Source organism: Panthera pardus, unplaced genomic scaffold (genome assembly GCF_024362965.1).
Source record: "Panthera pardus isolate Hobbes unplaced genomic scaffold, ASM2436296v1 HiC_scaffold_19, whole genome shotgun sequence".
Taxonomy (NCBI): Eukaryota; Metazoa; Chordata; class Mammalia; order Carnivora; family Felidae; genus Panthera; species Panthera pardus.
Window position 1 is genome coordinate 19,618,381 of NW_026526754.1, and position 22,587 is coordinate 19,640,967.

Genomic DNA, 22,587 nt, shown 5'->3' on the forward strand with positions numbered 1-22,587 from the left:
GCCTCCAGGTGTCCCTCTTTATAAGGACTCCAGTCATCGGACTAGGGCCCACCGTAATCCGGCAGGACCTCGCCTTAACTCGATCACATCTGCAAAGACCCTATTTCCAAATAAGGTCCCGTTCACAGGTGTGGGGTGCTTAGGGCTTGCACAGATCTCTCGGGGGACGCATGTAACACATGCTATACTATCTTCCATCGATAGAATGCCCTCCTTGACGCATGTCCTCTGACTGCTGCCTCATTTCTCTGCCCCGTAGAGTGACCTCTTGCAGGAGCGCCATCGACCTTGCTGTCCCCCTTGCCTCCCTCCCTGCCCCAGCCACGTTCCATGCTTCTCACCCCACGGCAGTTGATGTTTTCCTAAGACCAGTGACCTCCACATCAACAGAGCCACTGGTTGGTCCTGTGGCCTTCATCTTGCCCGCTCCATGGCGTAGATCACTGGTGACTCTCTCCTAGATATCGTCACTTGGCTTTGAGACACTGTGCTGTCTTCATTCTCCTCTTACCTCACTGTCTCTGCACTCACACGTTCTTGGCGGGGTCTTTGATTTCTTCGTGTCCAAAGGTTGGTGTGTCCCAGGCAGGGCCAATGTCTCACCGGACTTGCCCGTCTCACTGCCAGCTTGCTTTGCATCTCCTGCTGGAATGTTCGGGAGAGGCCTGGTGACACTCCTCCCCTCCCCCAGTCTTCACTGCAGCGAATGCGTGACTGGCCACGCTGCTGGATGCACCCACCCAGGAATCTTCGTGCCTTCTGTCTTCGGTTCCCCGTCACCCCTACCCCCAGGCCTACGCTATTGCCTTGCGTCTGTGAATTCTGTTTCTGCTACCCAAGAGGCGAGCCTCAGGCTGGTACTATTTGCCTTTTTGCCTCCAGTCTACCCCCTGTCCCACTCTGTGCCCTGTGGGGGGCTCATTCCCACAAACTCATTCCCAGGTGTTCTGCCAGCAGGTTCAGCAAATGGGCGGATAGGGATGGGGCTACAGGCGTGCAAGAGGGGAAGCTGGGGTGTTTCTCCCCGTGTTTTCTGGCTCTGGAGGCCTCTCTGCAGTCGGGGCACCCCCTCCTTTGGCCCCGCTGCCCGCCTGGCTGAAATGGGGTGGAGCTTTTTGTGTGCTTCCTTGAAAAGAAGTAAAGGAAAAGACTGGCTTTAAGGATCTCATAGCATAGATAATTGAGGATAAGTCTAGACCCAGCTTTCTCCAGGTGTAAGGAAACCAGTCTCGGGGTTTGGGTTTAGAAGGGATCTGGCCTGAAGCGCCGTGTCGATCTAGTGATCTAAGTGCCAAACATCCAAATAACAGCACGCACTGCCCCAAATCCCTTCTTCTTCTTTTTTTTTTTTTTTTTTTATTTAAGAAATAGCTATGCTGTCAGTTACACGTAAATAGAAGGGAGACTTGTGAGCTCTTCTGAAAGCGGCTCTTAACCTTTCTGGGTGACCCATTTCTTTGAGATGCTGATTAAAGCTGTAGATCATCTTTCCAGAAATAAAAACACATACGTGCACAGACCAACGCAGACCTCCTGATGCTTCCCAGGGGCCTGTCCATACCTTCTCTGGAACGTTGGTTTTCCTTGTATCATCCTGGACCCCAGGCAGTTTGGCTAAAGGACTGGGGAGTCTAGACTGGGAGTTGTAGTTCTATCATTAGCGTTTGTAACATGCCAGTGGCTACGTGTCCATCTGTGCCCTGAATTTCTCAAATGCTTATCCAGTCATAGCCTGATTAAAAATTATTAAGGTAATGCTACCTAACCGGAAGCAGGGACAGTATGGGGGGTGTGTGTGTGTGGCCATGAAGGGCAGGACCGAAGCTGCCCAATATTTCTTTCCTTCTCTCGAATCTGAAGATGAAAAATTAGCTCGCTGCAATATTACTGATGGGAAATGCAGCAGTGAGGGCGTAGAAAAGGCTATGCATTCTCTGGTGGGGGCGCTGGTCCGGACAGTTGTTTGGAGAAGAGTTTGGTGAATCTGTCAAAGTTAACAGGCGCACACCGTACCCAGGTGCTTCCCTGTCTACCCAATGGAAATATTTTGTGCGGCCGGGCAAAAATACACAGATACGCGGACACTCTTTGTAACGCTGGGTCTAACAGCAGAACATCAGTGATGTCCGTATTATGGAATACAGTGTGGGTTTTCATAGTAATGACGCAGGATGACTGAGGAGCAGAATAATAAAGCCTAAAACACAGCTAAAAGTTTGGAGACATGGATGTAATATGATAGGATAAGGTATAATTAAAATGAATATCCACTAAACAGATTCTAGAAGGCAACCTACCAAATTACTAAGATTGATGGCTTCTCAGGAATTAGACTAAGAAGGGGGCGAAGAAGACTTCTACCTAAGTTTCTGTCATATTCAAATATTACGAGTCATGCCAGTTATAATTGTTTAATTAAAAAACCCTGTCCATGTGCATGAAGTGGCTTGACTTGTCTCATGTTCTTATTTTGTGTGTGTTTTCCTCCTGTTTTCTCTTTCAGATTCTTGATGAATTCAAAAAAGATTCTTCCGTGTTCATCTTGGGGTGAGGCACCTCTTTTGGGTTATTGTTGTTCAGGGCGGCTGTGTTGGGCTTGGGTGCCCGTGTGGGTCCTCCCAGCTGGCTCCAAGGGGGGGCTACCTCTGTGGGCACATGCTGATCTCCACAGGGGCAAACTCTCTCATTGGGAAATTGGCTGTCCTGAGCCCGTGGCATGGATAAACGTGAACAACAGCAGGGTTTGTGGAGTGGTGAGAGGGTGGGCCAGCAGGTTCTGCAGAGACGCCTGTATGCTTTAGGACCTGCTCTCCCAGAAGTGAGTTTTGGAGATGCCTGGTTAAGCAGATTTAAGTGAATTAAAACGAGTTGAAGCATATAAAGTGCTTCCTGTGGTGTGTGGGATGGCCAAGGGCTCATAAATAGTGATAATGGTATTATTAAAATGTAAGTGCTGCAGGACTTGTCAGGACCTTTACTATTCTTCCTCATTCCCCAAGTGGGGATTTATGAAATGTTCTGTGATTATGAAATGTTGGCCACGGAGTTAACAGCACCTAGCATGATTTGTGGCACGCTGATCTAGGCCTGCTTTTCAGAACCAGCCCTCACTGATGAGGACACTCTGGCAACTGACCCCTGTTCCTTTCTAAACCAGAAACCTCAAGACTGCACAGTATATATGAAACATCTGGTTTTTATTTTTTTTATTTTTTTATTTTTTGGCTTGTTTTTTTTTTTTGTTTTGTTTTTTTTGAGGAACAAGAGTCAAGTTCATTTGTTCATTTCTTGCGTTTGAAGCATTCCTCGATGACATCCTTGGCCTGAGACTCTTTGCCAGAGTCCTTAACCACCACACAACTGCAACCAACCGCTTTACGGGGTTTTCCCTCCCTGGCAGTTTTACAGAGGCTGACCCTTTCCCCTAGTTTCTTGTTGTCATCAACCTGAATTAGGTTGATCTGGTGCTCAGCACAAAGGGCCTCCACCAACTTGACATAAATAGGCTCATCACAGTTGGATGCCAGCACACAAAGATGGGCGAATTCCACGTGCTAGGCCATCGTGGATGAGGGCGGTCTTCAGCACCTCTTGTCAAGCGGTATTAACGTCCGTTACACCCCCAGCAGCAATGCCTTCCTCGGCCATGGTGGTGGGTTACGGATGGAGCCGAATCTTGACCGCACCCGAGCCTCCGCCTCTGCGAGACTCAGCGGCGGCAGGGAAAGGGCAACATCTGGGTTTTTGTTTGTTTGTTTGTTTTCTTTTCTCTTTTTTTTTCTTTTTTATTATATGAAATTTATTGTCAAATTAGTTTCCATACAACACCCAGCGGTCATCCCAAAAGATGCCCTCTTCAATGCCCATCACCTCCCCTCCCCTCCCCTCCCTCCCATCCTCCATCAACCTGGTTTTTAAAAAATGTTTAATTTTTTATTTTGAGAGAGCGCATGTGCATGAGTGGGGGAGGGGCAGAGAGAGAGAGGGAGGGAGAGAATCCCTAGCACATTCCACACTCAGCACAGAGCCCAACTCGTGGCTCAGTCTCAGGACCGTGAGATCATGACCTGAGCCGAGATCAAGACAGATATTTAACTGGCTGAGCCACCCAGGCACCCCAAAACAAATCTGATTTTCATGTAGTATTGTAAGGAAAAAACAAGGGTTAGACCATGAGGGTCGTTAGCAAAGAAGATTGGAAGTACATTCTCAATTAGAGAATGACAATAGACTTTTGGATTCTAAGTGAGTTCAGTAAAGGCAACAGCTTAAAGTGTGTTTTATCGCCTGTGCTTTAAAAGACACCCCCGCTTCCCTCCCCCCACATAGACACCTTGCAAATTCTAGCGTATAGATTTCCCCTTAAAGCTCTGTTCTACAGAATGCACTTTCCACAGAAGCCAGGGTTGCTCTGCCAGTCCAGTGAGGTCCCACTTTTTCAGTGGCCCCGAACATCCTCTCCATGAGGCCATCTGTCAGCAGGCTGCCGGCTGAGGTGGGGTCTCCCTGTATGCAGGGCGAAAGGTTCTCTCCTCTCCAACGGAAAATTCTCCCAACAGTAGGCCTTCATCTGCTCCAAAGCCTGTGTCTTGTGTCTTCAGGCTGATTCCCCCCACCCTCCCAGAACCTGGGGGGCTTCAGCTGACCCCCACTGCTGCTTCGGAGCCCTGAGTGGCTCAGCAAACTGGATTGTGGCTTCCGAGGAGACCCTTTGATGGGGCCCTGTTTGCTTCTCCAGCATAAGCTTCCCCCCACCCAAATGCTGTCCACATCCAGCCCGACCCAAGCATTTGCTGTGTGGTTCAGGTCTGCCCCCCGCCCCCACTGCTCTCTCCCTCCACCCCCTGCCCCTTGCCCCCCTTCTCTTTTCCCTTAGGACTTGGGATATATGGTTCCCTTTGTCTGAGACCCTTTGCACGTCCTGGCGAGCCCCTCCTCATTCTCTGGGACTCTGTTAGCTGTTGGGTCCTCTTGGTCTGGATTTGGGCCTCTCCCTGTGCGCTGTCCCCTCGTTTCCCCGTTGGCCAGCCTGCCACCCAGCTCCCTGGAGGGACTTACAGGGTGCCTGGTGGCAGGCTGCCCGGTGCACAGCCTCTGTCAATCGTGTCCTCTCTAAACACCCTCTTTCCCCGAGGGCAGCAACACCGACCGGCCGGATGCCTCCGCTGTTTACCTGCACGACTTCCAGCGGTTTCTCCTACACGAACAGCAGGTGAGGGCAGGCCAGGGCTGGGGGAGCTGGAGGAGCTGCCTGGGCCGGGTTCTCATCTTCTCACCACCTGCCACCCGGCCGGCAGTTGTCGTGACACATTGGTGCTCCCGTCCGATGCCGCTCTGGTGGCTTAGACTCTGGAAGGAGAACCGCCTCATGTCGGCCCCTTTCTAAGGCACAAATCCAGAAGGGGAGAGTGAGAGTAGTCCGAGGCAGGTGGGTGCCCTGTCTGTTCCCACCTAGCGGGCTTCCGCTCCCTCTCCTGGCTCATCGCATGTGGCCTTTTCCTGGAAGCCTTCCCTGAGCGATGGGAAGATGTGACCGGGCGGATGAGCCTGCCGGGTCCTCTGGGGGATAAAACAGCACAGCCGTCCTTAAACAAATGACACATGGGGAAGTGCTGGTGGCAGAGTGAAGGGCTTTTGTGTCGGGCAGTAGTTTTTCACCAGAGTCATTGCACCAAACGGGGGGTTTGGGGCATGTCTGGAGATGTTTTTGGTTGCCACAAGTGGGAGGGCTCCTGGTACCTCGTGGGTAGAAGCCAGGGATACTGCCTGACATCCTGAAATGCACAGGTCACCCAACCCCAAACGTCAGTAGTGCTGTGGTTGGAAAAACTGAGTTCGACAGAGAGAAACGTGAGATCCTCCTACTAGCTGTGTGACCTTGGGCAGGTGGTTTGACCTTTCTGTTCCCCAGTTTCCTCTCTAAGTGGGGATGGGAGCCCTACTTTCCAGAATCGTGGGGTCAGAGAAGATTGCAGTGATCTTTGTATGTACGTATACATGCATTTTTGTGTAGATACTTAAAATTTTTTACATCTGTCCCTGGAGTTGTCTTTGCTTCCTCCTTATTTAATTTTTTGGTTTTGGTGTTTTAATCGACTTTATTTTTTAGAGCTGTTTCAGGTTCGTAGCATTCCAGTTCATTGGCTTCTCAAGAAACTTTTTACTCCAAAACAGCTCAGACATGTGCAAGAGTAGACAGATAGGCATCCTGAGCCACCGCGTACCCATCACTCAGATTAAGAAGTTACAAACGTTTCCCCAATTTTATTTCTCCTGTCCTCCACCTCCACACCCACGTGCCTCCCCTCCCCTCCCCCTCTTCTTCATTTCTTTAGTGGAATAATCTAAAGCAAACCCCAGGCTATGTATTATTTCCTTTGTATATGCTTCAGTGCATCTTTCTTACAGATACAGACTTTTTTTTTTTCCATAAAACATGACCACAGCAATCCTGTTCCACAATCCACACTAAACTCGTTAATGTCACCCAGCGTATCTCCCATGTTCAGATTTCACTGAAAGTAGAGCAATGGACAGAGACACACAACCCGGGGCAATGCCAGCCACACGGAAGCCCAGGCAAAGGGGGCAGCTGTGGTGGTGCCTGATAAAGGGTGACACCCTTCCCCCGTGCAGGGTTCAAGGAGAGCGCCTGAGCCTGCAGCTGTGCGGTGGGGTGCAGTGAAGGGGCACGTGCATTCTCTGGGCACCTTACATGCTGGGTCTGTGCCACCAGCGTCGTAAAGCAGAGAGAGGCACGCGGTTTTCTTTTTCGCTTTCCTCTTTTTTGCCCTAACTACTCAGTTTGGTGGGAAGCCGTTGAGGCCAAATCCCTGGGGACGAGTAGTCTGATCCCCTAGAATTCACCAGCTTGTGCTGCTTAATTTTACGACACCCACACCGGCCCCTCGGAGATCAGGACTGTGGGTCAGGAGCATAGCGCAGGAGATCTCTCTCCCCAAGTGGGGAGTTAGAACCCAGGGGGCCCCTCATGTCAAGAATGGGGACACTGAGCTGTCAGTCTTGCAGACCCTTAAGTCCCGTGTGCCTGGCTCTGTGCGATGCTGGCAGGAAGCAGGGCTGCTCATCAGGGACATTTGTTTAGGGTGATGGTTGCTCACCCATGGAATACTCACGGAGGCCCCATTGGGTGTGCAGATCTGTGCAAGGTTTTTAGGGAGCACTTCGGCAATAGGCGATTAAAATGAAAACTTTGAAGAAAGGTTTATATACCTCAGTTAAATAACTGCCCTCCTAGGAACTCACCCTACAGAAGCAATGGCCGGGTTCTTAATAGGAGTGAAGGCCTGGAGCTCACCTAAATTCTCACCGGAGGACTGGTTACATGTGCCACAGGCCAGCCCTGGCGGGGGATGGGTGCCACTGTCGAACAGGTTGGGGGCAGGGGGAGGGGGTCAAAAGGAAGACTCCAGAAGTGATGTGCCTGGGTTGGTCTCGGGCTCACTGTTGGGGGGCAAGTTATTTAATGGCTCAAAGCTTCAGCTTCTCCACTCACATAACATGGAGAGTTTACGTATGTACCTTCTGGGGCTGCATGAGCTTAAAACGAGCCGCTCCATGAAAAAGGTTTAACGCAGAGCCTGGCCATACAGTCCGTGCCCAGTGCTGAGACTCTCATCCCCATTTCCTCTGTTTTGCTTCTTGTTTTCATGATCGTAGCTGCCTGGCACCCCACCCCACCCCACATAGATACATTTTTATTTATTTTTAACTCCCGGAATGTTGGTATTTTATCCCCCTTTATGCAGAAGATTTTATTCACAGCCAGGTGAGTTCCACGTTAAGCTGGCTCAGCCCCTGTGCCTTTTAATAAATGCAAAAGCGTTGTAGGAGAAGGAACGAGGAAGCCCCTGGCCTTTGGGGGCGGGGGGCACCTAGGTCTGGCGAGGCGTTTGCATTAAGTATCCCTATGATTTGAGTTTTATGTTCCAGTATTCAAAGATCGTAGCGCCTCGTGTGTGGATGAGCCGGCCGCTCCCAGCCTCCCAGCTACTTTGTGTCCCTATCCAAGTAGATTTGCAAACATCCACAGTAAGGTTCATTGTTGGTCAGCCACCCACGTGCCAGCGGGGCCATCTCTTTACCACCTTATTTGTATCTGCCCTTGCCTTTTGCTTCTTTCGGACTTCCCGGTCTGACCCTTCCCGTCCAACCACACACACATCTGGTAGCACATTTGCTTTTAACATCCTGAAAGGTAGAGGTTTTAGCGTATTCAGAAGCCATAAAACATTAGTCACAGTTGAAACTATGTCATGTTTCGTCTTTTTGTGCATCTTTTTTGCCTATGAGTGTATGGGCTTCTAGGGATTAGAGAGGAAAACAGTACAGTTACTTCATATCATGTGTTCTTTTTCTAATGGGCTTCTGAATTTCTTTTTTTTTTAATTTTTTTTTAATGCTTTTATTTATTTTTGAAGGAGAGAGCATGAGCAGGGGAGGAGCAGAGAGAGAGGGAGACATAGAATTTGAAGCAGGCTCCAGGCTCTAAGTGGTCATCCCAGAGCCCGATGTGGGGCTCGAACTCACGAACTGTGAGATCGCGACCCAAGCCGAAGTCGGACGCTTAACCGACTGAGCTACCCAGGCGCCCCGTGGGCTTCCGAATTTCTAAGTGGTAGAAGCTGTTTTCGAACGGCTGAAGGTATATTTCAGACATCATCAACATCTGAGAAGCATTACTTGGCAGACTCTTTGAAAAGAGGACATATTCTAGGTCAGTTGATTTGGAACCTCCACTCTGCTGCTTACCAGCTATGTGAACTTGGGGTTGTCATGTGACATCCTGAGCCTCTGTTTCCTCGGCTTTTAAATGACAGTGGCAACGAATGAGGTGCAGAGTTGCATGGACTGAGGTGACCACAGGAGGAAGACAGTTGTTTGCACAAGCTGCCAGGATCGGAGCACCTTCTAATGTTTGTTTATTGTTGAGAGAGAGAGAGACAGAGACAGAGCATGAGCAGCGGAGGGGCAGAGAGAGAGGGAGACACAGAATCCAAAGCAAACTCCGGGCTCTGAGGTGTCAGCACAGAGCCCGAAGTGGGGCTCGACCTCCCGAACCATGAGATCATGACCTGAGCTGAAGTTGGATGCTTAACCGACTGAGCCACCCTCGTGCCCCAGATCAGAGCACTTTCTATGTATCAGATGCTATGTTAAGCACATAGCCTTATTTCCTACAGTCTCTGACAGAAAGTCTGTGCATAGGTGTTATTCTCATGTAACAAATGAGACACGGAAGGGGCATGTAACTTGCCAGGGTCAGCCAAGTGGCCAACCCTGGCAGTCTGACATAACTATGCTCCCAGCCTCTTCAGGCTAATAAATGTAAAGGGCTAGCATAGGGCAGGAGTCGGCAAACTATGGCCCATGGGCCAAATCTGGCCCACCACTTGTTTTTCTAAATAAAGTTTTATTGGAACGCAGCCATGGCCATTTATGTATGTATTGTCTATGGCTCCTTTTTCAGTACAGTAGCAGACTTGAGTGGTTGTGACCCAAAGCCTAAAATTTACCCTCTGGTCCCTTACAAAGAATGCTGGCCAGGCACAGAGTAACGTGTGATATGCAGGCGTTGATCGCATACGCGTTCAGAACAGGTTGGTGTTTGGGTCTCTGATGGAAACTGGATCCTGAGAGATGAAGAATTTTGCCATTCCCCTTTCTGACGACTTCTTGCTCTCGTTCTCATTCCAAGGAGGTTTGGGCTCAGGATCTGAACAAAGTCCGCGAGCGGATGACAAAGTTTATCGATGACACCCTGAGGGAGACCGCCGAGCCCTTCTTGTTTGTTGATGAGGTGAGTGGGCTTCCTGTCAACGTGGCTGGGCCTCTTCGATTGATGTCTGTGACGTCTGATGGTCCTTTTTTCCGGTTCTCTTCCCTTGGAGGGCTTTGCTGTGAGAGCTGCTTTTCTTCTAGGTTCTGAATTCTAGCCTTCTGTTGTGCTCATCCTAGTCCATTCGGCTGTGGAGCCTGGGTGGGTTCTTTGCTTCTCCCGCTAGAGGGCATCTGCCGCCAGCCTGTGGCTAACAACCTAAGCACGGCCAGGAGATTCGAAGGTTGATGGGGCTTCTGCACCTGCCCCCTGCCCCGTGTGAAGCAGCAGGGGATGGACGGAGAGGAGGGTGGGATGGGGAAGGGGGGGGGGGTGCTCCTGCCTCGTGTAAGCTTGTGCCCAGGCAGCACAGTGTAGCACCCGTGTGACTCAACCTGATTTTGTTTTTAATTATTTTTTAACGTTTATTTATTTTTTGAGACAGAGAGAGACACAGCATGAACGGGGGAGGGGCAGAGAGAGAGGGAGACACAGAATCGGAAACAGGCTCCAGGCTCCGAGCCATCAGCCCAGAGCCCGACGCAGGGCTCGAACTCACGGACCGTGAGATCATGACCTGAGCCGAAGTCGGACGCTCAACTGACTAACCCCCAATCTGATTTTTTTTTAAGGGGTGAGGAAACTTCCTGCCTGCTAGATGTTAGGATACTGGTGATGTTTTTTGGCGCTGGTTGGGTGCCGGGTTCACAAAAGTTCATGGTGTTATTACGCCTTAAAACTTCTGCGTGGGAAGCCTATACTCTTTTCGTATCAACTATTTTAGGATACACATTAAAAAGGAAAATACCACACAGGTCAGCGAAAACACGTGTCCATATATCCTGCCGAAGTCTGAGCGTCCTGCATTACAAACTTGGGTAGGGGCGCCTGGGTGACTCAGTTAAGTGCCCTGACTCTTGATTTTGGCTCAGGTCATGAACTCGTTCGTGAGTTTGAGCCCCACGTCAGGCTCTGCACTGACAGCACAAAGCCTGCTTGGGCTTCTCTCTCTCCCTCTCTGCCCCTCCTCTGCTCTCTGTCTTTTCCTCTCTCCCTCTTAAAGTTAATAAAGAAACAAAAAAAAAAAAAAACAAACTTGGGTACCTGAGGCCTGGAGACCATCTTCTCTGAGTTGATGTATCAGAGCTACCATTTCTCCGTTGTTGGCATAGACGGGAAAGATGCAGGCACCGTCGGTCCCCCTCATCGGGGTGATGATCTTGTCTCTGTGACTCGCCTAGTTCCTCACGTACCTGTTTTCGCGGGAGAACAGCATCTGGGACGAGAAGTACGACGTCGTGGACATACAGGACATGAACAACCCCTTGTCCCATTACTGGATCTCCTCCTCACATAACACGTGAGTTTCTTGGTGAGCCCGTGATGGGCCCGGCAGCCAAAGGCAGTGTGGTGGGGTGCCGGTGCCCTGCTCTTGGAAGCGCGTGGGAGCGGGCAGGGTGCAGGGCCACGTTGCTCAGACTGGAATAGACACAAGCTTCTGGAAGGGACATGGGAACACACCCCCCCTTTCCCAGTTGATATTTGCAATAATCGTGTTTTCTCTGTGGCCCTAAGAAGCAGGTTGGCAAAGCTGGTTTTCACGGTTTGGACATCTCCTAGTAGTCACAGCAGAGCAACTGAATTAGTTATTGAAGTGGTCCTGACTGGGTCTATACCCTGTGCTGGGCACTGGGGATACAGCATTGAAGAAAGAGGGAGCCCTCTCCTCATGTCCTTGGAGGGGGAAAAGGCCTCCTTTGATTTAAGGATGAACAGGAGTTGGTGAGAGACGAAGAGGTGGTGAGGCAAGGAGGAACAGCATGTTCAAAGGTCCAGGGGCATGAGGAATGGAGCGGGGTTTAAGACGAGACTCTAGAATCCAGGAGGGTGAATGATAAGAGAGCAGGACAGCGGTTGTGTTTGAGTGGAATCTGCCAGAGAGCAACACGTTCCAATGTTTGCAAGATTATCCTGATTGCAAAAGAGAGGGTAGACTGGAAGAAAGAAATGGATGTTGCACCGAAGTTCCAATATTTAATCTGCCTTGTAAGGTGAGAAAGTGAAAGTCTTGGGGCCTGGGCATCATGAGAGCTACAGGTTGGTACCTTTCCAAGGGTCGTGCCAGACAGCAGTCAGAGAGAAGGCATTTTGGGAAGGTAAAGTCTTTTTCAGGGGCAAAATGATTGCATGGTTCTCTCTTTCCCACCATGTCCATTGGCTTAGAGTGGTGAATTCTACCAAATCCAGAGGATAGTTAAGGAACGTGAACTCTTAAAAGGGTGGGGGGTGGATGTGGTGAGGAGGAGAGTGCATAAAACTCTGCTTTTTATTAAAATTTTTTAAATGTTTATTTGTTTTTGAGAGAGAGAGAGAGAGAGAGAGAGAGAGAGAGAGAGAAAGAATGGGTGGGGGAGGGGCAGAGACAGAGAGGGAGACACAGAATCCAAAGCAGGCTCCAGGCTCTGAGCTGTCAGCACAGAGCCCGACATGGGGCATGAACCCACAAACCACGAGATCATACCCTGAGCTGAAGTTGGACACTTAACCAACTGAGCCACCCAGGCGCCCCAAAATAGGCATTTTTATGTCAGTTTTGGTGGACAGAATTCAAAGTCTATTGAGTTCTAGCAGTGGTTGTTGAAGATCTGTGCTTGGCCTGGAGCCCTGAAACGAAAACAGTGGCCCAGCATTGGACTGAGGGCCTAGTGGACACCATAGCGGGGGCGGGTATGAATCGATGGCCATATGTCCGTTTCATTCCTGATACACTTTGACCGAGTGCTTCTCCAAAGAACACACAGCCTCGCCCCTTCCCTTGGATTGCCAAGGTGGCTACTGTCCACATCCTGCGATTGTGGCCTGAGTCTAAGGCTCGTGACTGGTGTGGCCACACGATTGCCTGTGTCCGGCCCAGATCCCGACCGCCGATCTTTCTAGACAGAGTTGAGGATGTTGGGCACCTGGGCTGAGAAGTTCCCCAGGACTCCCCGAGGTGCGGGCCTGTCCCCACCCGGCCGCCGCCTCCCGTCCCTCAGGTACCTCACCGGTGACCAGCTGCGGAGTGAGTCGTCCACGGAGGCATACATCCGCTGCCTGCGCATGGGCTGTCGCTGCATCGAGCGTGAGTGCCCTTTTCCTGGTGCAGGTGATGCTGCTGCTGAACTGCAGCCTGCCGTGGGGCTGCTTGTCGCCTTTCTTGTCCGAAAAGCCTGAGTCGTGGGGATGAGTGGGGCAGGCCAAGGGAGAGCCCAGGTGCTCATAGCATCTGGGTGGGAGATGTGGCCTCCAACAGCCAGGGAGGGACCTTTCCCCAGAGGGTTTCCCCCCAGGGCAAGCGGTGGTGTTGAGCCTGGCTGGGTTGGAGTCAGAAACCCTTGGGCAACAGATCTGGGCATCTGATGCAGCGGCAGGGCTGGGGGAGGCCAGTACCTAAGCTTTGTTAATGTTCCTCTCCTCCTCCAGCTTCCTTCTGGGCTGTTTTAATTTATTTTTTATTTATTTTAATTCATTTTTATAATAATTATTTATTTTTGAGAGAGAGAGAGAGAGAGAGAGAGAGAGACAGAGCTGGGGAGGGGCAGAGAGAGAGGGAGACACCGAATCGGAAGCAGGCTCCAGGCTCTGACCTGTCAGCCTGGAGCCCGACGCGGGGCTCGAACCCACCAACCGTGAGGTCATGACCTGAGCCCAAGTTGAACGCTCAACCGACTGAGCCACCCAGGTGCCCCGCCCCCTCTTCTGAGCTGCTTTTGGAGGAAGGCTAGAGCCCTCTGTGTTTCGCAGCTGGCCCAGCCATGGGTACCACCCAGGATGTTCTTTTCATAGCTGGTCACAGACACCCCGACATAGATGATCCAGGCCCTTAGAGACGTCCAGCCGCTTCTCCTTTCTCAGCCCTCACCCCCCCTGGCCTGACTGTACCACCACTGGCCCGCAGGTGCATTGGGCTGAGAAAGGGCACAGAGAACTGACTTAGGCTCCGATTTTATCACAAACACTCACCGTGGCATCAGACTTTAATGGCAGTTGTTCCTGTAGACAGTTGCCTAAGTGTATACCACCCTGCCTTCCAGGAAAAAGCAAACGTGAAAAAAGCTATCAGCTCCTACTTCCTCTGGGGGTTGAAAATAGAGGGGCTGTTCACCTTTTCTGTTGGGATGTTTTACCAGAACTTTAAAAAAATAAATGTCTCCTTGTTCAGTATTACTTCCACTAGCAGAAAAAGCAAGCCAAGTGAAATAAGAAAAAAAAAAAAAATCCCACGTTATAAATATCTTCTTTAAAAAGAAACATTTAAACTAGTTTCTTTTGGACAAATGTGTCGCATTACAAAGGGACCTTTATTTATTTTTTTAAGTTTATTTAACTTTATTTTGAGAGAGAAACAAACACACAGCGTTACTGGGGGAGGGGAGGGGGGCGCGGGTAGAGACAGAATCCCAAGCAGGGTCTGCCCTGTCAGCACAGGACCTGAACAGGGGCTCAGTCTCACAGACTGGGAGATCATGACCTGGGCCGAAATCAAGAGTCTCGTGCTTAATCGATTAATCCACCCAGGCGTCCCAGTGAAGTTTATTTACTTTGGAAGAGAGAGAGAGAATCCCAGTCAGGGTCTGCCCTGTCAGTGCAGAGCCTGATGCAGGGCTCGAACTCATGTACCTGTGAGATCATGACCTGGCCTAAATCAAGGGTCAGGTGCTTAACCAACTGAACCACCCCAAAACCCCTACAAAGAGACCCTTAATCGGGCAACCCAGATCTTCCTGTAACTGCACGGGTAATGCATGCACACAGGTAACGTGGGTCCTCACGTTGCCGGTCCCTGAAGGGAATTTTTGGGTGTGGCCCCCCGTGTCGTAGGATCTGAGCCACGTGGGGGCCGCGGCCAACCTCACAGCTGCCCCCCCCTGCAGTGTGCCTGCCGTCAGTGGACTCTCGAGGCGGAGAGTGACGGGCAGGTGTTGAGGCTGCACGTCTGTTCCCTCAGTGGACTGCTGGGACGGGCCCGATGGGAAGCCCATCATCTACCACGGCTGGACGCGGACCACCAAGATCAAGTTTGACGACGTCGTGCAGGCCATCAAAGACCATGCCTTTGTCACCTCAAGGTTTGTGGGCTTGATTTGCCGGTGGTTCATCTTTAAGGGACAGGTGGACAGACGCCCCTTCCTGCCCCCCCGCCCTCCCACAGCCGACACACGCAGATACACATCTGCCAGCCCGGTCTCCATCCTGGCTGGTCGCTGCCAATGTCTTCCACTGGGTGTTGGCGCCCCCTGCAGGCCCAAAGTGCAAGTCCCTCCCTGGTTCTAGAGCCTGGAGGAGGCTAGGGCTGGGACTGGAGTGACCTCTGCTGCCCCCCCCACCCCCCACTCTCCGCCAGCCTATTGAGCTGAGCTGGCTCCTGCCGCCCGCAGCTTCCCGGTGATCCTGTCCATCGAAGAGCACTGCTGTGTGGAGCAGCAGCGCCACATGGCCAGGGTGTTCAAGGAGGTGTTTGGCGACCTGCTGTTGACAAAGCCCACGGAGGCCAGTGCTGACCAGCTGCCCTCGCCCAGCCAGCTGCGGGAGAAGATCATCATCAAGGCAGGTGACCTCGGGTGCTGTCGTGCATTCAGGAGAGCCCGTGGCTCAGAGCACAGGCTCCTGGTCCCACCAGCTCCCCTTACTGTCTCTGTGAGTGACACTGGGCAAAGCCATTTAACCTCTCGGTGCCACTGTGTCCTCACCAGTCTCGGGAGGTTCATAAGAGAACCAACTGCGTTGGCCGTGAGCGTCCATTGAGAAAATGTGCGCACAGTCCTTAGGACTGGCCCCTGGGCCGTAGCAGGTGCCATGTAAGCGTTAACTGTGGTTCGTCCGTTCTTGGGGCAGACCTCCACCGTACCCGTGGTGGAGTCAGGTCTCTGTGCTGGGGGTGTTCCAGTGACCCAGACTCCCTTCTTGACTTCGGGAGCTCCCATTCCAGCGTGTGAGATGGACTGGAGGTGGACAGTTGCCCCAAAAGGCTGCGTGCGCTAACGGGATGAAGAGGGTGGTTTGCCAAGTGCTGCGGGGAGAGAGGAGGGACCAGCCTTGTCTGAGAGTGCAGGGGTGTCGGGGAGAGGGGTGATGCTTGGGGGTCTGTATTCCTCGGACAAAGAAACCAGATACACAGTGGCTTAAAGCCCGGGAGAGACCATTTCTTCCTAAGCTGAGGGAGAGTGTTCTAGAAGGTTGAGCTGTGGCCCAGAAGGCTTTCCAGGGACCCAGCATTCTCTTTTCGTTCTCCAGTCTCCCAGGGAAAACTGGTTTTCAGCTGGGGTTCTATCGATGCCCAGCGAATCTGCAGTTAGAATTAGGGTTGGGGTAGCATGTGAACTTCGGGGAACAATGTTGCCTCTTTATTTTTATTAACCTGTAAGTAAAACCAAAGGTTTCCTTTCATTACGAATATTGCCAACAAGCCACTTGGGGCTTTGTCACCAGCAGAAATCACAGATGTTTTCATATCGTGTTTACTGTTGTCGCAAATATCTGAAAATAATGCTGTGCTCATCACTACTCTGAAATTGTGGTAGTTAATAGATTTGACTCTAGATCTTAAGATATTAATAAAGAAGTACATCTATTTATATTACAAATATTCAGTATCTTAACTGTATTTCAGTATAGTGTCTCTTATAATTGTACGTATTATAAATGTCTATTCTGAGAAAGGGATTCAGAGTCTTTCCCAGGCTTCGAAGGAGGTCCCTGGCACAGAAATGGTGAAGGCTATGCCCTGGGGTGCTGTCCTTGTGTGCGGTTGGTGCTGGGTTGTAGGCCTACCTGCGCTCCAGCTCATAGGAGGGGCAGTGTGAGCACGTCCAGGGTCCGCGACTCCTGCCAAACAAGCAGAATGTCCGTTAGGTATGTCCGGCCTGTTCTGTCCTCTGTGTGAGAATTTAGTCACATGTCCACACCTCCTGCCAAGGACGATGGATGTGAGGTCTCTACCTGGATGGCCCTTGGCAGGAGGAGGGGGATGGATTTTGTTGACAAGCAGCAGGTTCGTATGGAAGGATGGACAGGTGTTCACCAGGCGGAGAGAAGGCTGTGCCCTCAGGTTGTGGGAGTAACCTCCATAAACACGTGGCACATTTCCTAGATCGTCGCTGGACCACCAAGATGTACTGGGAACTGGGAACAATGCCTGTGTGCCAGGAGGTCGCGGTCTAGTGGGAAGACCGAAGCGTTAACAGAGGGGTACCAAACAGTGCGAGGGGGCTTTCGCCGAGGTTCGTGCAGAGGAAGGGATGTCCGTGCCCTCGGTGTAAAAGCAGCAGCATCTGAGAGGATCTGGCTAAGACCTGGGGCACTTTTCACTGAGATACTTAAGGAAGCTTCCAGCATAGGGAAGGCAGGACTAGAGGCCAAGGGAGCTCGGCTGGGAAGGGTCCACGGCTTCTCAGGCCTCCATCTGCAAATCTGCATTTCTATATAGCTTCACTTTCTTGGGACCACTCTCTGTGTGTCCCCAGGGATTTCCTGGCTCTTGTTTTCTGATGTGGAGCCCTGAAGGCCCCTTTCAGAGCACACATTGCCTACCTGTGGCACTGGGTGGCTCACTCCTTTGTTTCAGGAAAGAGGGAGGAATAGCATTTGTGAGGCGTTCCTGGTATGTCACTCACTGGGCGAGGCATGGCATGAAATACTCTTCAGTCTCCTACAGCCCTGCGATCCCAGGCCCCAGGGTCACTTTCCACATGGGGACACTGAGGTTGAAAAGGTGGCTTAGCTGAGATTATGGTACTTTGAAAAGTTGCACCTTTTTAGAAGTATCTTTCGCACCCACTGGCTTACAGGACCCAGCAGGGGCTGTCATTATCCCCATTTCACAGGGGACGTTACTGAGACCGAGACAGGTTGTCACACAGCCGAGGTCACGCAGCTAGTAGGGCTCTGAATTCAAGCCCCTGTCTGATGCCCAGCCCTGAGCTTCCTCCAGAATCTGGGATTTCTAAGTACCTGCCTGGGGTGGGCATCAGTACTTACCTGGATGAAGGTGGTTGTAGTCACTGTCTTCAGAGAGCACTGGCTCAGAGAAGTGCAGCCACCTGCCCAGGGTCACACAGCTGATAAAGCAGCAGGAGTGCTGTGTGCACTTAGGTCTTAAATCTGCATCTCCAGCGTGCAGTCCTCTGCCCTGCACAGCCCGGACCCTGGACTGGCTGTTGCTGCCTTCCCTCTGTGTGCCGGAGAAGGTGGGGGGTGCACGTGGTATCACTGATCTACTGAATGTTTATCCAGCACTTACTACCTGCTGAGCTACCACAGGAGATTCAAAACCAAGTCCCGCCCTCACGGGACTTGTATTTTAGCAGGAAAGACGGAAGACAAACATAGGCATAAAGATACACAAAGGGCCGAGAGTATGGAAAATAATTCCCAGTGGTCAGATGGTGACAGGGATGGGAAGGAGAGCGGGGGCTCTGTGTAGACCACACGGTCCAGGAAAGCGCACCTGAGGAGGTGACACTGAGCACAGAGCTAAAGTGAGAGACGAGCCAGGCAGAGACACCAGGCAGTGCAAAGGCCCTGAGGCGCATGCTGCAGATAGATGCTTCCTGCCCGGCTGATGTGAGTGAACGCTTATTGGCTCGGAGATTCCAAACCTGGGTCTCGAGGCAGAGAGGCTATGTGTATTTTTTCCCCTCAGCATAAGAAGCTGGGCCCCCGAGGCGATGTGGATGTCAACGTGGAAGATAAGAAAGATGAGCACAAGCAACAGGGTGAACTGTACATGTGGGATTCCATTGACCAGGTGGGTGTCCTTGCACTCCTTCTCAGAACCTTGAGTGCATCTGAGGTCTACTAGAGAACTCTGAGAGTCTTCCTGTCTTCTTTGCATTTTGACCTATTTTTTTTAATGGTTGACTTCAAAATAATTTTATATTCCACCTAATGTATTGGGTATTTACACACACACATATACAAGGATGTTCTACATACTCTTCACTTAGCTTCCCCAAATACTAACAGTCTCCATAACTTAGAGGATAATTATTGGAAGCAGGAAATGGACATTGGTACAATAATAATTAATTCATGGACCTTGTTCCAGTTTTACCAGTTTGTCCACTGACATCCTTTCTGTGGTCCAGGGTTCAGTTCAGGATGCAACAGTGCATTTACTTGTCCTAACTCCTTAGTATCCTTCCGTCTGGGACACTCCCACTGGAAACCTTATTTTGGTGAGAGTAATGCATTTTGAGTGTAAGGCCACTTCCCACATCCCATAACCTAACCTGCGGATCCTCTTGAGTATGTTTTGATATGTCTCTTCTCACATCCTAGAAATATTAAAAATTGTTCACGTTAAAATAAAGAATTAAGGGGCGCCTGGGTGGCTCAGTCGGTTAAGCGTCCGACTTCGGCTCAGGTCACGATCTCGCAGTCCGTGAGTTCGAGCCCCGCGTCGGGCTCTGGGCTGATGGCTCAGAGCCTGGAGTCTGCTTCTGATTCTGTGTCTCCCTCTCTCTCTGCCCCTCCCCTGTTCATGCTCTGTCTCTCTCTGTCTCAAAAATAAATAAACGTTAAAAAAAATTTTTTTTTTTTAAATAAAAAAAAATAAAGAAAGAATTAAGTCACAGATGTGGAAGAGCCTCTAGACACACTGGCTAAGAAATCCTGAAAGTCGTAAAAAGTGGGTGTAATGGAAAAAAACAGTCATGAGACCCAAAAAACAATCCCATCATTCGTAATAGTCTTCAAATTAAATACGAACTAGAAATCTGATGCCAAGTTGTACTTACCCTTAGACGCACTGAATAAAAAAGTCCTGAAAATGCCAAAGGAACCCCAAAATCAATAGATGTTTTAAAAGAAATGTCTCGAAGGGGATCGAATTCCATGAAACCACCACAAACGTCTATGAAAGTGGGAACGGCGCATCCCAGGGCAGGGGCTCTGGGCCCCAGAGTGGATGGGGCCAAGAATGAGGGTGAGAGCTAATGCTGGTTTTCCCTTCTAGAAATGGACCCGGCACTACTGTGCCATCGCTGATGCCAAGCTGTCGTTCAGCGATGACATTGAGCAGACTGCAGAGGAGGAGCTGCCCCAGGTAGGGGAGACCCCCTAACTGGTCTTCTCCCCTGGCCCACAGGCCTGGACATCCTCAGCCTAACCAGCTTCCTCTTTGGGTACCAAGGCTGCCTGGCTTTTCTCTGATTGGCTGGCTGGCCCAGGTTCTCAACCAATGAGGTTCAAGGGTTTTTCCTGCTCTCAGAAGGGCCTGATTGGCCTGTCTGTGTTCTTGGCAGGAGGATATTGGGATGTTCTGTCCAGCCCCACCCCCAGCCTGGTTCCTAGCTTCCTTGCCCTCTGTCCTTGGGCTGCTGGCCATCCTTGGTACTCCCAGGATGCAGCTCCCAGGGCATTATGGCTTTCAGATTTCTTGTGCAATAGAGTTGAAACCTGTACTGGGGTCCCCTTAGCCCATGTCTCAGGACTCCAGGCAGCCACCACCAGTGGTGACAAGAGAGGGAAGGCAATGAGAGCCATTTCCCCAGACCTCTTGGGCGGTGGGCAAGCTGATGCCAGCCTGTCTGCTCACCAGTCCCCTGAGTCAGCATGTGCAGAGGGACCAGTCTGGCCATGCCGGGGGTCTTTCGGGTCCAGATTTTCAGAAACTCCTCCTCCCTTTGTGGCCCAGGATATACCCCCCACGGAGCTGCATTTTGGGGAGGAGTGGTTCCACAAGAAGGTGGAGAAGAGAACAAATGCCGAGAAGCTGCTTCAGGAATACTGTGCCGAGACGGGGGGCAAAGATGGGACCTTCTTGGTGCGGGAGAGCAAGACCTTCCCCAACGACTACACCCTGTCCTTCTGGTAGGGGCATACCGCCTTCCCCTTGCAGCGGCCAGACGGGGGGCCATGTGGGGAGCTGTGCGAGCTCAGGCAGGGCCTGGAAGCCCAGACGTCTCTTAGGGAGCTGTGCAGGGCAGGGGTGGGCCAAGGCAGGTGAGGCCCAAAAAACTTAGCAATCAAGATTAGTGGTATTTCGGGGCACCCGGTTGGCTCAGTCAGTGGAGAATGTGACTCTTGATCCCAGGGTTGTGAGTTCGAGCCCCACATCGGGCATAGAGATGATTTAAGAATAAAATCTTTTAAAAAAGATTAGTAGTATTTCAATGCAATATTTTTAAAAAATCTGAAGTAATGAAAAATCCGCGATGAACAAAATATCGTCAACATTTTAAGACACTTAAGATGATGTGGTCTCACTCACGCCACCCCCACCCACCCCAGTCCCGGTCCTAAAGCAGGTGGCTTTAGGCACATCACTCAGCCTCCTGGAGTCTCTGTTGCCTTGTCCCTAAAATAGAGACCTGAAAGGCGGTTTATGGTGCCATCATGAGCTTTCTCATTCACTCACTCACTACATTCATTCATTAACTCATTCACTGGAGTCTTGCTTCATGCTAGGTGCAGCCATCAGATAGATGGCAGGGTGGGGGGGTCCCTGTCCTGATGGAGATTAGAGTCTGGTTGGGGAGATGCACAATGAAAAAGGAATCGATGGTCTATAACTGTGATAACTGCAATGAGAAAAAGGCAAGATGTTACCAGAGTCTGTACAAGAGGGACCTGATGTAATGTTGGGCATGGGAGCAATCAGGGAAGACTTCCTGAAAGAAGGGCTGTGTAAACGGAGACCCAAAGGGTACAGATGATTACAATGTACTGACAATAGTGATAGCTAACACCTGCACGCCAGGCGGCCTTCCAGGCACATTTTGTGCGTGAGCTTGTTCAGTCCTCGGGATGGCTCAGTGAGGACTGAGCATATAAGGAGGAGAACGTGGAGTCCCAGAGAGGACAAGGCTCTTGTTCAAGGTCACTTAGCACATAAGTGGCAGCATCAGGGTTTATACCTAGGCCATCTGGCTCCAGAGTGGGAGTCTTATAGGTAAAAGTGTTAGAGGAAGTAGGTAGAATGTTCTGGAATCCAGGCTAAAAGACCAGTCTGCGCTAAAGCCCAAGCATGTCCTAAGAGCACAGGGAGACCTGAGTGGCCACATGTAGGGTCTACCCCTCAGTGTCCCTGGCCGCAGTTCTGGCCCTACCCCCTCCATCCCCCCGTGTTCGTTGCCGCCCGGGGTGCCGGAACGGCCAGTCGGTCTGGCCTCGGCACTGAAGGTGTCCTTCTCCTTGCAGGCGGTCCGGCCGGGTCCAGCACTGCCGGATCCGCTCCGTCATGGAGGGCGGGACCATGAAGTACTTCCTGACTGACAACATCATGTTCACCAGCATCTATGACCTCATCCAGCACTACCGTGAGACGCACCTGCGCTGTGCCGAGTTCGAGCTCCGGCTCACCGACCCCGTGCCCAACCCCAACCCCCACGAGTCAAAGCCGTATGTGTGCTCAATGCTGTCGGGACAGCAGAGCTCAGGCGTCCACCCACAGGTTTAGTGGGTGCAGACACCCTTGCGGGTTATGTTCGCGAATCAGATTAGCCAGGCTTGTGGGTGTGCCGGGGCCCAAATTCCCACGAGGCCCTTCACCAGGGTGCCCGGGATCTCCCCGGGATGGCCACAGTTGCAGACCCCTACTCCACCTTACTTTTGCCCTGTTCTCTCCGTCCCTCTGCCTCTTTCCCTGCCTCCATACCACTATCTTCACAGTCCTGAGCTCTTGGACTTGGATTTTCAGAGGTGAATTTTGGCCCGGTGATAATCTTTTTGCTTGTCAAAGCTCATTCCCGTTCATTGTGAAAGTGAAC

At 51.2% G+C, this 22,587-nt stretch overlaps 1 protein-coding gene and 1 pseudogene across 1 annotated transcript in view; one reads left to right on the plus strand and one right to left on the minus strand.

The window, feature by feature from the left end:
• PLCG2 (phospholipase C gamma 2) overlaps positions 1 to 22,587 on the plus strand; it is a 156,943-nt gene that overhangs the window by 80,785 nt on the left and 53,571 nt on the right. The window contains 11 exon segments of the mRNA XM_019413075.2: positions 2,504 to 2,547; positions 5,140 to 5,212; positions 9,719 to 9,820; positions 11,080 to 11,198; positions 12,874 to 12,959; positions 14,826 to 14,946; positions 15,256 to 15,424; positions 18,519 to 18,623; positions 19,833 to 19,922; positions 20,514 to 20,689; positions 22,019 to 22,219. Coding sequence (XP_019268620.1) covers positions 2,504 to 2,547; positions 5,140 to 5,212; positions 9,719 to 9,820; positions 11,080 to 11,198; positions 12,874 to 12,959; positions 14,826 to 14,946; positions 15,256 to 15,424; positions 18,519 to 18,623; positions 19,833 to 19,922; positions 20,514 to 20,689; positions 22,019 to 22,219 — 1,286 coding nt within the window.
• On the minus strand, positions 3,259 to 3,709 carry LOC109245639 (40S ribosomal protein S12-like; annotated as a pseudogene).